The following is a 15,073-nucleotide window of genomic DNA, read 5'->3' as shown; positions in this document are numbered from 1 at the left end:
CAAAAATGCCACCTACCTACATAAATAAAATTTACAAGTAAAACAGTGTGTTAATACAAAGTTCTAAATTCATATGAAAACAAATAAATACACCAGTGTCCATTAACAAGGTGCAGAATTATTTTGGCAAAGCTCTAAAACAGTTTTGACTATCATTGCTCACATACATAAAAACACTCATATTGGCCTCTCCCATCAAGGGAATTCCACTAAAATGACACTATACTTGGTCTTCCCGTAAGGAGTATCCAGTTCCACAATGTCAATGGTAAGATAAGTAAAGAGACAACTTGAATGGGCGTCAAATTAAAATTGCAAGAAGTGAACTCAGGCTAAAAGTGCTTGTTGATTGGAAGCGGCTGAAACAGCAAGGTAACTGAATAAATCAATGTCCATTGATCCAAAATAATAAATATGAAGTGATATTCAACAGTTAACATGTAACACCTAGCAGACATTGAATCATGATCATATTAATAAAATACTTGAGTGGAGGTAACCATAACAAGAGTCTCCATGCAACAGTAAATTGAAAGGGAATTAACTAATTCATTACAGTTTCAGTTAAAGAGGAAATCTCAAGTAATCTCACAGGTATGAACAACATTTTCATGAAAACTTATATAGCTTAGTTGTGCAAATGTAGGCAACAGACTTGGGCTGTAAAAGAACAATACGAAAATAATTGGGCTTGGGAATAGAAGTAAAAGTTATAAAAGGGCAGCATAAACATAAATACATCAGAATTCAGACAAATTCCACGTTTATAAGCTAGTATTCTACCTTTTTCATATGGGTAACATAATAATTCACTATTGAATATTCCTGATATTGGCTATAAGAAACTCTCCAATTTTCCGTTAATTTAAACCATAACTCAAGTATAAAACAGTCTTTGTTTACCTGCTCACACACCCTTTTGTAATGACACCACAGTGTGGTAACCCACTAATGGATGCACAGCATGCTCATGTTCCACAGTAGATGAACTGCACAGCAGCCAAGGGTTCCAACGATACTACACAAAAACTATTATTGCAACTTTGGTTAGAGTATGGCATAGAAATTTTTTAAAAAACAAAAACAAATAAACTGAGCAAGATACTCAGTGTAAATAACTTCCAAAAGTTGAATTGTACCTTGGGTTATATGAAATTTTGAAGCTACTTAAAGAAATTTGCTTCTCACGAAACAAAGCTAGTTCAAAAGCACTGAACTACAGCAAATTTATAAGAGCATCTACAGCAATCAAAAACAGAGCTTGACAGGTAAAACAATCATCTACCTAAGAGAGAACAACATTGATTTAAGTAAAGATTCCATTAGTTCACCCTGCCTTCTTGATTTAACTTTCAGTATGGTACGACTTTTGGAGAGACAAGCAAGATCAAGAGCTGTATGATCCAAGACAATGGGTCAATGTCTGCAAATAGAACACTCATATATACATACAGCTCAGAATATTAGAAAAAGAGCAAACAAGCATACAGCTTTTTAAAACAAAGGCTGGCAACATCAACATCACAACCATTAGACCACTATTAACCAATATTGATTTGTTTAAACAATTGTCTATCCAGATAATCAGCTCTAATATAGATCCCAACTTTAACACAATTAGTATCCCTTAAAAATGCATTACAGAATGCAAACAATGCCACATCACTTTCGATTAAGAGTTTAAATTATACACTTACAAAGACTTAACCGCTCTAAAACAATCTTCAATAAACACAATATATACAAAAATATGAACTCCTGCAATGAAACAGTAATTGACTTTTTGTACACTAGTTTGTTCATTTGCACCATTTGTGTTACACTTTTCTATAAATAATACACTGTGCACATTTACAAGAAGACAGCCTACAGGAAAAAAGATTAGATACTAGATTACTATATGTACAATATCATTATAATATAACTATGATTACATTAATAGCTTGACCTGAAGACTTACTTTATTTTTATCCTTACAAACATATGTAACAACAATAGTTATAAATTATTTTGAGAGTCACCTTTAGAATATTCAGTTAAACTTAGCATCAGCCCAGAAAAGACTGCTAAAATTTTGTACAAGTCAAGCACTCTTCGAGCTCTGGACCTTAAAGAGAGTACTCCTGACCACTAAGTGGCCCACAGCTGAGGAACTGCACAGCCTCCAGTACGATCCCTTCCTCCATTGCACACAATCACACACACTCAATTACACAGAGGAGGAACAAATAAGGATTAAAAACTAATCAACAGTAAATAATGATGACATTGGTACCAATCTTCATATGCTTACTAATTCCTGATAAAATACCATGTACTGTGCTCAGTTGAAACCACATACTGGTGACAGATAGATAAATTCAATAACAAGAAATACTGCCTTAAGTCAACTCTGCCCTCAAAGTTAGGAAAGAATCAAATTGCAGGCGAGTTATCATTTTCAATCACCAGTATTAATCAAACAAAGCCCAAGGCTATTTTTGAATGGCATTTTAACATCAATCCAATTAAGAGGAGAGTACAACTTAGTAATGATCCAATAAAAATGACACCATTAAAAGGGCAAGTATTAAAATGTCTAAATATATAACTACAAGATTACAACTGGATTTCTATAGTTTGATTGTCTGAAAAACTTGATTAAGATGTTTGTAGCTTTTCCAAATTTAGAAAATAGCACTTAAACATTATTTCCTTTTATAAAGAGTTATAAAGTATACTAAAAAATTGTAGGACATTGAACAAACCGATGAAGCTGAATCAGATTTTTTCAACAAAGAAACTGAAAAACACTAAAGCGTCATAAAAATATTGGCAATTACTGCTCAAACTATGCAGCAGTCAAGCAAACATATTGAAATAGAAAACAAAGAGATGAGCAATAATTAAGTTAATTTTCGATTATAATCTAATCAAAAGAGCTATTCCGAAAAAAAAAAGGAGGCATGTAATTGAAGTGGTCCTATCTTTATAGCTCAACAACAAACATGAATATTATAAAATAAATTGATTAAAATGTTAAAACTATCAAAACGTCAACTCCTGAAATGTCTAAAACCAATACAAAATTGAAGCCAGACTCAAGAATGAGGGAATTAGCAGCACAAAAAGCTTGGCACCATACTGTACAAATTCGAACTTTAACTAACATCGGCGATAATCAGATCTATTAGATATAAAACTTAATTGAGACTAATAATTTCCACCATTATCATCTAACTTCACAATCTTGACTGAGAGGCAATGTACTTGAGTTCATTTCAGTCCTATTATGAACATTTTCAGGAGGCGGTTCCATATCATTTGACTGCCCATCAGGGTGCGACACGGTTTCCTCACGGGTTTTCATCACATACCCCTCCTCACACCGGGATAATTTTAATTTTAATTTAGGTAAACAAACAGCAGATCTGCTTGTTCGTACTTTCCTCAAAGCAGAAGCATCACTGGTCTGATTTTTGTCCAGATCTCCTCTAATGTTTAATGGCTGGTTTGTGTCCTGGTTAGCAACTGCTCCTCCTGAAGGTTGAGAGTCTACAGAGGAAGGTAACCTTTCTGTTTGGTTAACACTCACAATTTTATCAGAACCATCTGTGGTTTTTTCTTGATTTGCCCCAGATTCTCCAGAGGCTACAGTTGCACTACTATTGGAACTACTATTTGCACTGGAAGTGCCCTTGTTGCCAAACCGAATGATAAGTTTAGGAGCTGCAACTTCATTAGAAATAACTTGAACTTCAGGTACAACAGGTAATGGCGATGGTGATGATGATCTAGAATTTTTCTTCTTTTTCTTCTTCTTTTTGGGCACAGGGGCAACAACTACGGGCTCCTCTTTGTCATCTTCACCATCTCCAAAGTCCTTCATAACCAACCTACGGAATTTCATGCTTTCAGCTCGCAGTTCTTCCATTGATGGGGCTGGAGGTGGGGGTGGAGTGTGTCGTTTCTTTGGAGGACGCACCCTGAGGTTTTTCTTTTCAGCAACAGGAAGAGCAACTTCTGTGCTATTGCCACCAATCTTGATTTTTAGCTTTGGTGTTATTGCCATTTCTGGAGTAGCTGTAGGCAGAGCGGAATTCCGAGGAGCACGACCTTTCCTCTTCGGTTGAATTACCTCAGCAGAAGGGAATGAATTATTGCTACCATTAGAGCCCACACTGCGCCTTCGCTCAGGTAAGGATTCAAGATCAGCATAATCAAGACCATCAGGATTGTTTCTTCGTGCATAGGAATTTGAGAAGTTGGGTGTCTTGTCCTTTCTTCGTTTCTTTTCATTATTTGCATCAACCACAGCTTTGTAGTCCTCTCGGGTTGGAATAGTCGTCATTGAAGCAACAGCCTTGGGTATTGATATAACAGTACGGTTGACCGGCGGAGTGGGTAGAACAGCATGACCTGGCATGGTTTGGGCACCAGTATCATCCATGTTCATATCTTGTGAGCAATATTGACGAAGTAGTTCTTTCTTCCGCATTCGTCTTAAATTAGATGTTCCTGATGCTGAAACTGAAGCCATTGCCGATCCTGATGCCATACCTGGACCTTGCATAGAGTCAAGAGGGGCCACAGCTGGCAGCGCAGGTTGTTGTTGTGAAATAGGAGTAACTGTTGGTGCAGCTGCTCCATAATTAGCATCTTGGAACGGACCTTTAATTTTGACTTTAAGCAACTGGCGGGAGTCAGGTAGAGACACCCTTGGTTCTTCAACATGTTTTTCTTTTTCTTTGGCAACAGCTTGCTGAATTTCCTTTTCAATGTCATCGGCAACATCAGGTTCTTGTTGTTCAGATCCAAGTGACTCAACAAGATTATTGTGATAGGGTGCTGGTTGAGCTGAGGTTGGTTGATTCTCAAATGAACTGTAGGTTCTCATGTCTACAGGACCTGGTAAGACACATTCATTGAAGTTTTGTACTTGACTTGAGGCTGCAGTTTCTTCTGGTTCAGGGGATGGGTTGATATCTTCGTCATCATCCACTGCTGCTGGACCATCATGAATTGGTGATGGTGGTCTAAGATCAGAGAGGTTTTGGTTCTGATAAACAGTGCTTCGATGCTTGCTACTAACATGTGAAGGACTTGCAAACCTAGGAGAAACTGATGAATCTTGGGATTGATAAGAGCCATCTGACCCTTTGATATCTGTTGACTTTCTCCTTTCCCTCATGGCTCTAAGGTTTTCAACGCTTTCAGTATCATCATCATCAAAGTCCAAATCAAACACAGTACCAGCCAGTTTGTTGCAAATTCCAAGTTCATTAAAACCACCTCGACCCTTTCCACGTCCCCGTCCTCTTCCTCTTCCTTGAGAATTAGCTCCTCTTGGAGCCTTGGGTGCTTTTTTAGCAGTGGCAGTGCCCCGTGGTTGAGGTGGAGGCTTAACACCAATGGGTTCTTGCTGTCGAGGAGACTTTCCTGGAGATTTCCCAGGGCTTTTCTGTTGAAGTGATATAACCCTTGGAGATGAGCGAGTGGGCTTAGTTGGAGTTTTCTTGCCCACAGATGAAGCAACTTTTGAAGTAACAGGTGGCAACTGATGATTATTTTCAGAGGCAGATATGATGGTCTGGGACTCCAGAGATGTTTGAGAGGAGTATGGAGTGGACGCTGATAAGGTGTCATGAGGTAGTACAGGTGATGGAGTTGGAGGAGCAGTTGATGTTGGGAAAGCAGCAGGTGTGAGAGGTGGATCCTGAGGAAGTACAGGGGACGGAGTAGGAGTTGCAGTAGGCAACGGAGACACCATTGCAGCAGTAAACGCCATGTTGTGTGATGATGATGTAAATGCAGCTGTACAGGGTGGAGGTATTTGCTGTGGTGGCTCTTCTGGCTTGTTGGTCATTGAAGACATAATACCATGAGAGTGGTCTTGAAAGGTCCCATAAGGTTGATGGTAGAGATTCGGAATGTTGGGAATGTTTGGAATATTGGGTATGCTGGGCATATTGGGTATGCTGGGCATATTGGCTATGCTGGGCATATTGGCTATGCTAGGCATATTAGCGATGCTAGGCATATTGGGGATATTGGGCATAGTAGATCCAGTAAAAGTAGGAGGAGGAAATAATGGTGCAGGGTTGACAAATGGTGGCGCTTCCGAGTACGAATGGTAGGATGGAGCCTCTGGCATTGGTGGGTATGACATTGATGGAGCTGGGTAAGGAGTCATAAGATCTGTTCCAACTGCAGGTGGGGCTTGTGTAGATGATGGAGGCAGTGGTTCCGATTCATTGTGAGCATCATCTTCAGAGTCAGTATCGTCAGATGTCGAATCACGGCGTACAGGTAACACTTGACTGTCTGCCCATTTGGCTTGTGAATGATGATCAGAATATGGCAGTGGAGAATCCATATGAGGCGTCTGACCCATGCTGTCAAATTGATCATGGCCAATAGCCATCAAAGATGTCTGCTTTTCATGTGATGGTAGTGATTTCTCCATATCTTGATGATGAAGGGACTGTTGCTGCATTTCAGATCCCATGGGTAACATATCTTGATGTTGGGTCTGAGATGGAAGCGAAAATGGATCATGAGAAAGTTGTCCAAGCTCCAAGTGATGAGACGGGAGTCCTAATGAGGAAGGTGGTTGCATTTCTTTAGCTGGTTCTGGATACACGCTTGGAGGAATCCATCGCTCTTCAGCTTGAGCATTCTTTGCTGATTCCATAATTTGTGCCCCCAGCAGTCCTTTAGATTTATCTGCCTCAACAGCACATGAATAAGCACTAAAAGGAGGTTCAATTGCAGGACTCTGGTACACTGGTGCTTCAAGTTTGTCATGCAGTGGATGTTCCAGAGTATTAGATTGAGGCTCAGCATGGGGTGTACCATGATGAGGGGTGACCCCAGCGGTGATTTCAGGAGCAGAGTTTTGAGACTTGTTAATTTCGTCAGCCAAATTAATTTCTTCAATGGGTGGTTTAGGTTGCATGGGAACAACTTCAATTTCAGGATCAACCTGCTCAGAAGTAGCATCTGCAGTAAGAGTTGTAGTCATTTCTGGCATATCGCCAACCCCAGGTTGAGATTTTTGCTTAGAATAACTAAGTCGTAACTTATCCACAAGATTCATGGTCTCTCGAGTAGTATCTTCCTTAGTATCATCTTTGAAGAGAAGTTCATTACTAAAGGAAAATTGGAGAGGTGCTCTCATAATTTCCTCTGAATTAGGAGGTATCCCAAATCCATCATCATTTACGGAATCATCAACTGCATACAAATCATTATGGAAATCAAAGAGGTCAGAGACTCCTGAATCCTTGGGTGGCTGAGGAGAAAAGATTGAGCGATGTTGATACGGCGCCCCACTAAGAGAACTGCTCCGTGAGTTGATCTTTTTAGGTTCCAAGGCATCCTGGTCAGTAGTTGGAAAGTCAATACCAGCATCAAGGCCGCAACTCTTTGTTCTATCATGGACTGATTCCGTCATCTTCTGATTTAATTCTTCAGGTAAGATGTTCTTTTCAGATGGTAGTTTGTTCTGTATTGATTCCTGAGACTTCTCCTTACTTCCTCCATCATCATCATTAGAAGTGGATGATGATGATGAGGAGGAGGAGGAGGAAGATGAGGAGGCATGACTCTCTTCCAACACAGGTTTCTCTCTTGAAACTTCTAGTCTTGGGCTATGTTTTTTGTTGGATATCACAGAAATGTCTTTGTCAATGGGGGTGAGAATTGAGTTCATCGTTTTCACTAAGGACTCCTCTTCATGTTTGAGACCTATCTCTGAAGTAACCATCTTAGGAGATCTAAAACCACTTGTAGGAGAACACAACACCTTTGAATCTGTTGGTTGGTCTTCAGAGAGATTTTTGAGGGCAGGAGAACTACTTGATGAATTTCTAGTACTTTTTCTCCTCTCCACATCCCTTTCGGGAGACTGGAGATCTATTTTCTTTGAAACTTTCTTGACCTCAGTTGGAGAACATTTGGGCTTACTTTCCTCTTTGGAGGGACTACTACTTTTGGCTCCTCTCCGCGGCGTTTCACTTCTCCTGAGCGGAGACCCAAGCTTGACAAGGGGAGAGCTGTCTTTGCCTTCGTCTGATTTTCTCTTCCCTGTCTTTGATTGATCTTTTTGAGTAGTTGAATCTTGTTTTCCCGCTCTTCCTCTGTCTCTTGGTGACTCCTCAGCTCCCTTAGTGCGTGACCTTCCCCTGCTCGTGTCTGGGGTCTTCGGGGAGATTGGTTCTTCGAAACTAGGTAGATTTCCTGATCTTCTCGAAGCTGGTCCACTCTCAACACTCCTGAGCCGATCACCTGCACCTCCACTGCTGGACCTGATGTCCTTCGATCGGAATGGTTCATTTCTTTCAGAAGGCGGCTGCTGAAGTTCGAGTTCAGGCCGCCCGTCGGAAGTTTTAAGCTTCTTATCGGGCGCCTTCCTGGACTTCTTGCCTGCCAACTGAGAGGAGGAACCCTCCTTCTCTTTCGCAGATGGTTTGGGCCTAGTAGCAGGTCTTTTACTGTCCTTGTCTTTATCCGAGTCTGAGTCGCTATCCAGGGAACTGCTCTCAGAGGACTTGGACTCCTTGTCAAGAAAGGGCCATTCCTCCTTCTTCGCAGTGACCTTTTTAAGCTCAGGCTCTGGTGTCTTCTCAGCTTTGACATCTTTTTTAGCAGGAGATTTGGATCTGCTTTCCGAATCACTGTCAGAACTTGAAGAGGATGAAGATGATGAACCTGATGAGGAAGATGAAGACGTGCTTGAGGAAGAAGAAGATGATGATGACTTGGAAATTTTCTTTGTCCTCAGCTCTGGTTTAGAGGGTTTCTTGGACTTCTCCATTTCAAGCTCTTTCTTCCCCTTTTCCAAGCGGCCAACCTCAGGCACATCCTTGTCAGTCTTCTTGATACTTGTCTTCATGTGTTCATTGGCTTTCTTGGCTGCTTGTCTTTGAGGGACATAAGCTAGAATTTCTGCCTGCTCTGCATCTGGGTCCTTGTCAAATTCATATATATCTGGCGCCAATTTGGAGTCCCTACCAGGTCTGGATTTCTTCTCTTCATCTTTGGATTTGGATTTTGCTTTTGTCTTCTCAGGCTCTGTGGGACTTGGCTTGGATGGTAATTCTTTATCAAGATCCAGGTCTTTCATTCTACCTTGAGAGACTTTCTGAATACTTTCTGAGGCCTTCTTTGCAGCCTGCCTTTGTGGAACAATGAGATCGGTTGCTGCATTATCTTTCTTTTTGGACTTAATGTTCTCCTTATCTTTTGAGGTGTCATCAACCAATTCTTCATCTTTACACTTTAATTTTGATGACTTCTTCGGGGATTTGCTTCCAGATTTTGAAGGTAAACCAACAAATTCCTTCATAGCTCCTTTGGTTCTCATCATATTTTGGTGGTGATCAGCAGTCAAGTTTGAAGAGCTTCCATCTTTCGAGTCAGAGTCAGAATCAGAGTAGATTGAAATCTTCTTACTATCAGTCTTAGAAGAGGACCTGATGAGCAGGTCATTATCACTATCTTCACTAACAGACATTTTAACATCTGAATCTGGGCCTGGCTTTTTCAAATGGTTTCGATGTTGAGAGCCCTTGCTCTTTGATGTTCTGATAACTTCATCATCCTCTGTTGATGAATCTCTTCTTACTATCGCTGGTGTAACAGGTTGCTTGCGCCCCCTCTTTTTCGCTGGAGCGGATGCATCGGTGCTAAGTTTCCTTACAGACTTTTCGTCGTCTGTACTAAGAGCATCACTATCCAAACCTAATTTGGCCATTGTTGCAGCTTTGCTACTTGCTTTATCCTTCTCAGCACTTTTCTTAAGATTTGAGATAGGTTTCTTGCGGTTACGTGACTTCTTTGATTGGCCAAGCACTGGCTTTTCCTCTTCCGAACACGAGCCTCCACTGTCTGCTAACCCTAAGCTAGCCAAGCGACTAGCTGTCTTTGAGGATAATGGTTGAGATGGAAATTCTTCAGTTGCTTTGGATGGTGAAGACTTTTTCAGTCTTGATCCTTTCAAAGGGCTTGGTTTCTCCTCTTCTGTGCTTGATGCACCACTTTCTAGACTATGCTTAGCTGCCCGGGAACTTTTGTGAGGAGATTTGGATGGTGAAGGGGATGATACTTTAGTTTCATTTCTGTCTCTCAGTGGTTTCCGCTCCAAGGTGCGTTTGTCATCTTCAGAACTTGAAGCCGAGGTGTCTAAACATAACCGGGAATCCTTCCTTGGTTGGGCCCCTGAATCAGTCTCACTGCCACTAGACATACTGCTATTACATAAACTACTGCGTCTTCTGGAGATACCGTTCGAGTACATACGTTTGTACGGATTGTCCATGCCAGATCGTCTACCTCCAGAAGATTTCACCAAACCATTGAGTTCTGATGTCTTCGGTTTTTCATTCTCCTCAGGTACAGCAAGACCCGTGATTCGAGCCAGAATAACATCGAAGTCAGTAGAACAAGACTCAGATGTGGTGTGAGAATACAGGCGGTCATAGATGGATGGACCATGATTGGCCTCTATAACTGCTTGCACCTCCAGCTGCGACAGTGAACAATTTGAATCACTAAGCACAGCTGCTTGTTTATGGAACGTTTGCTCACGCATACGGAAGAATGTCCTGGACAGTTTCTCTCTTCTGCTGACCATGTAGCACAGATTTCGTACCTAAAGGAGAGAAAAAGCACTGTTTGAGCACAATTTGAACTTAAAATGATATGTAGCAGGAGCATTAACTACACATTATTACTCACCCGTTCTAAGTCTTGTCTCAGCTGCACAAACATTCGCATCTTATCTAGATCAGCTTGTTCTTGCTTCTGAGACAAGAGGTCGACATCATCTGACTTAGGAGCTAGAAGAGGTTTGTTCCCACCAGCACGTCGCTTCAGCTTCCAGAAATTATAGATGTAGAGAATACCTTCAGGATCTACATCCAAGCACTGTTTAACATCAGTGTGAACTACATGTTTGTCAAACTCTGCTTCAATTTCCTGAAGCCTACAGACAAGAGAAATTGATTAAAATTCAGATAGAAGAATTTGCTTCATAAAAAAACATTAAAAATAGGGGACACAAATGAATGAACAAAAGAGAAAAGGGTACAACTTACTTTGCAGCTCTTGCTTGGTTTCTCTCTTCAGAAGTCATATCTTTCCGCTTTTTACGTTTAGACTCGTCATCCTCTGATGAGGCTGAGCTTTTCTTATCTTTACTTGTAACACTATGCTTCTGACAATAGGACTGCAAAAAAAATAATTGAAAATGTTACTAATTTTTGATAATTTGGTCAAAAAGAATACCTTACAAAAAGTCTCTTACTCTTAACTTGACACCGTCATCAGCTGCATCATCTTCAATGATGGCTTTCATTTCAAGACCATGCTTGAAAGCACAAGTAACATGATATGCAGTTTTACAAGACTTCACAGAGCACTGTATACATGCACCAACACGTTCTCGGCAAAGGACACATATGAGGGCCCACCTGCTTTGCTGTAAGTTGAAACGACAGAATGAGAAAAGTCCACTAATTAACAGGTCAAAGGAAACATTAAATAATATACAATACATACTGGTATACTTGAAATCTTAGTAATAGGTTCCATTTTCTCAACAGAGCCAATGCTAACTTCTGGTATCCACAAAGCACAAGAGACATGAGCCCACTTGCTACCAGACTGTGTACTTTTCATGGCGCCCATTTTGTTTGGACAGAGAACACATTCTGGTCTTTTGCCAAGAGCACAAGTGCGACACAACCACTGTCCAGAGGGGATTGTAGTGATGCCATAGCAAGCTTGATGAACACATATGTTACAACTATCGCAAAAAACCATTTCATTGCTTTCTTCTGAGTCAGGCTGAAGGACAAATTATCATACAAATAAAGATATACAAAGAATCATGAAGAAATCATACAGTGGGTGGCTTTAAACCAGAAATTATACATACCGAGCGACAGACATCACAGATAACATTTTCATCAAATTCAATACCAAGGCTTTCTTCAGTTTTCACTATTGTCTGTATTTTGTCCCAACATCTCATTTCAAGTTCTTCCATAACTCTTTCTAGTTGATCCTCTTTGATAGGGACCAGACCTGAAAAGATGATGAGTAAGAGCACATGAGTGATAAAATATTTTTTTATATAAAAAATAGATGTGGAGGCCTAAGTTAATATTGAGATATTGAGCTTACCCATGGCAGCTCTTTCACCATTGAATATTTGTAGCCAAGCAGCATCAGTATCATCTAAATCATAAGAACATGCTTTTTCTGCCTTAGCTGGAGTATCAGAGAGGATGTGTGTCTCACTATCAAAAGAATCATCCTTGCAAATGGCGATATACTTGTTCTTTGGCCTTTAAATAAAAGAATTATGTCACAAATATTAGATTAATTTATGTGTTCAAGTTAACAAAACACATCATGAAGACTGGTGTACACCTACAGCTTAAATTCAAAGCCTGGCTTAGTAGAGGATGGGCAGTGACTGATGAGGGTGACAGAAGGCCCTGGAAGAGAGTCAGGATTCACAGGTACTTGCACCCCACGCTCCCACTCTTGCTTCCACTGATCTCCTATCACCCAATATTCATCAGCTGTTAGAGGTTCAGAATCTGCCAGCTTCATGGCACTAATCAAATCCTTGCGGAAAAGCTGTAAGATTAGAGATTAAAAAAAAAACATTATCCAATGGAATTATAAAAATACGCACTTTTACAATTGGTCTAGAGGTAGCTGTCTACCAAATTCATACCTCAGCAGGCGCTTCTGCAACTGTACGGTTGTAGATATTGGGGGGCTTGAGGCTATCCTGAGATCGAGAAGCCCAAGCCCCCATGCTGTCTGCTATGGAGGTTGAGTCATCATCATCCACGGTGGGCCGCCCTTTGCGGCGCTTGGTTGGGACTAGGTAAAAAATTAGAAATAAGGATAAAATTTAATTGAACTACTTACATTTTAAAATTTAAATTAGGTAACACGGAAAGTACAAATTAGTTTCTTATATAGCAAGACAAAAACCACAGAAGAAAACTAACCTGGGCCATCATCTGTTTTCAGGGATCGCTTAACTCGTTGCGACATCTTCCCTGATGAATGGGTTGGGAGCTGAGTGGCCTCTCAAGGCTCCAGAACCTGTTCCAAAGATTAGTAATTAATCTACAAATAGACAAAAATGATGTCATGAAACCGATGGGAAAGGAAGCAGTAAATTTTCTTGACTACTGAATTTACTTGAGATAAACCTTCGACAGAACAATGGCTAGCTAGAGAAGAGGCAAATTATTGCAGTTCTGATCATACTTTGTACTAAAAGCCATTCTATATGGATACTATATCAACTTTGATCCCATGGTAAGAACACAGATAGACGTTCAATAAGTATCATCAGCAAAATGCAAACAGCAGATAATAATACATGAAACGTTATAATACATTAATTGTTTCAGTTACGGCTGTTATCAGTATGAATGAGTCCCATTAAAAAAACATCTTTCAATAGAAATATGAATTACCTGTGTTATAAAGGTAAAGAGTTACATAAGTATCTTGGACCAAATAAACAAGTTGACTTATATTTAATTTAAGTGGGTAAATGCTAATGGTAGAGACAAAACCAATAATCACACTTATACTCACTACATAGCTGAGGGTGAACATTAAGGTAGATGGATGGAGACAGAATCTATAAAAGAGGAGGAAAAAATAATCAAATAAAAAACTATAGCATTTACAATAAATGCGAAGACTAACTAAAATAGAAGTAGGTCTGAGCTTGTTATAATGTTTATAACCAAACAGACTTATGACACACAGGAGAGCAATAAACAAAGAGCACAGATAAACAAGACATTTAGATGCGAAAAAGTGAAACATTTGTCCCCTCTAACATACCAACAAATATTAGCCACCAAAATAAAAGGTTAAAAGACAGAAAATGCGAATTAAATGAGGTAAGAAATGGCCAGGATCGCAGCCTAGGCTAGGCTATTATGATGTAAACATTGACCAGAATGGATTGTTTGGGCATAAAAAAGCCAATTGCCTTACTTGAGGGCACATAGGTAACGAGAGAAGACATCTTTGGGGTAGAATCGTCATGTGTGAGGAGCAAAAATGGGCTCAGTTTCATAATGCGAGTAAAAAATTATCCCCGTGGATGAGTAGGCCTAAGAGCATTGACAACACAGATGGCAGCACTGGCGTCGAGTTCCACAAACTTTCTTACTCCTCCCTCGCGTCAGAACAACACAAATATCGATTCCATTTCACTTGTTTCGCACACTATTCGTTCGGCACTTTCACTTCCAGAGTGTTTCAATCACAAATCACAATTCAAACAGTCCATTGCGCGCACAAAAGGCCGAATAGCCGACAGACAAGAGCCAAGTCTGTCATCAAAACCAACATGTCCTCATTAGAAATTCAGCCTCATAACGCAGCAACAGAACTCACCACTTCTAGCACTTTGTTTGCACTGAGCACTTTTAGTTACTTTCAGGACGGCTATCATCTACGGTATCGACCACTTTAATTCGCAAACACAATAAATAATCGACATAAAATAGGATACCATCGTTTGGCGCCATCATGCCTGAAAAAATAACTGTAGAAGTTCACATCACGTGATCACAACGCAAAGCCTTCGAAGCGCGGCCCTGCACCAATCCCAGCATGCATTGCGCGGCACTGCGCAGTTGAAGGGGGGTAGGTTTAGGGGGTGAGGTGAGCCAAGGGGGTGTGCGCGGGAAATGTTGCTATCCCCATTAGAGGTGGGGGTTGTTAGAGAAGGGTGCAGGGCAGGGCGCCCAGAAGGTGAAAGTAATAACTGGTTGTGTGGCGCATCTGGTGGGCCAAATCAATGGTCATCAAGCAAAAAAATATAAGCTAAAAAAAAAAGGTGGGAATGAATGACAGTTAACCGATTACTGATACGGTGAACAACCACCATTCAAGGGAGGACGAGGCCTTTAACAGTTTTCATCCAGTCCTGTTCGAAAAATTTTCTCCTCTATCTTTGATTTACGTGTGGGTGAAACATTGGATGCCAATGGTCAATTTTGGCGAGTTTGTTAAATGTGTGTAGGAACTCCCTGCC

At 40.5% G+C, this 15,073-nt stretch overlaps 1 protein-coding gene across 3 annotated transcripts; it reads right to left on the bottom strand.

Annotated features, from left to right (window-relative positions):
• Positions 1–98: 98 nt before the first annotated feature.
• Positions 99–14,711, bottom strand: LOC113210346 (PHD finger protein rhinoceros). Of its 3 annotated transcripts, none has more exons than XM_026428308.2 (12): positions 14,431–14,711; positions 13,615–13,660; positions 13,014–13,110; positions 12,731–12,882; positions 12,422–12,630; positions 12,169–12,332; positions 11,921–12,069; positions 11,542–11,829; positions 11,288–11,461; positions 11,079–11,209; positions 10,720–10,966; positions 99–10,633 (listed from the first exon to the last, which is right to left on the bottom strand). In XM_026428308.2, the coding sequence occupies exons 3-12, from the start codon at positions 13,057–13,059 to the stop codon at positions 3,212–3,214; spliced, it is 8,982 nt and encodes a 2,993-aa protein (XP_026284093.1). In that variant the 5' UTR covers positions 13,060–13,110; positions 13,615–13,660; positions 14,431–14,711; the 3' UTR covers positions 99–3,211. The 3 variants fall into 3 exon arrangements, with proteins under 3 accessions (XP_026284093.1, XP_052124223.1, XP_026284102.1); XM_052268263.1 differs by having other exon boundaries at positions 14,549–14,611; XM_026428317.2 differs by lacking the exon at positions 14,431–14,711 and adding an exon at positions 14,026–14,424.
• Positions 14,712–15,073: the final 362 nt, after the last annotated feature.

Source organism: Frankliniella occidentalis, unplaced genomic scaffold (genome assembly GCF_000697945.3).
Source record: "Frankliniella occidentalis isolate FOCC.00 unplaced genomic scaffold, Focc_3.1 Scaffold66, whole genome shotgun sequence".
NCBI lineage: Eukaryota > Metazoa > Arthropoda > Insecta > Thysanoptera > Thripidae > Frankliniella > Frankliniella occidentalis.
The sequence above is the reverse complement of the archived record's forward strand: the minus strand, read 5'-3'. Positions and strand labels throughout refer to the sequence as shown.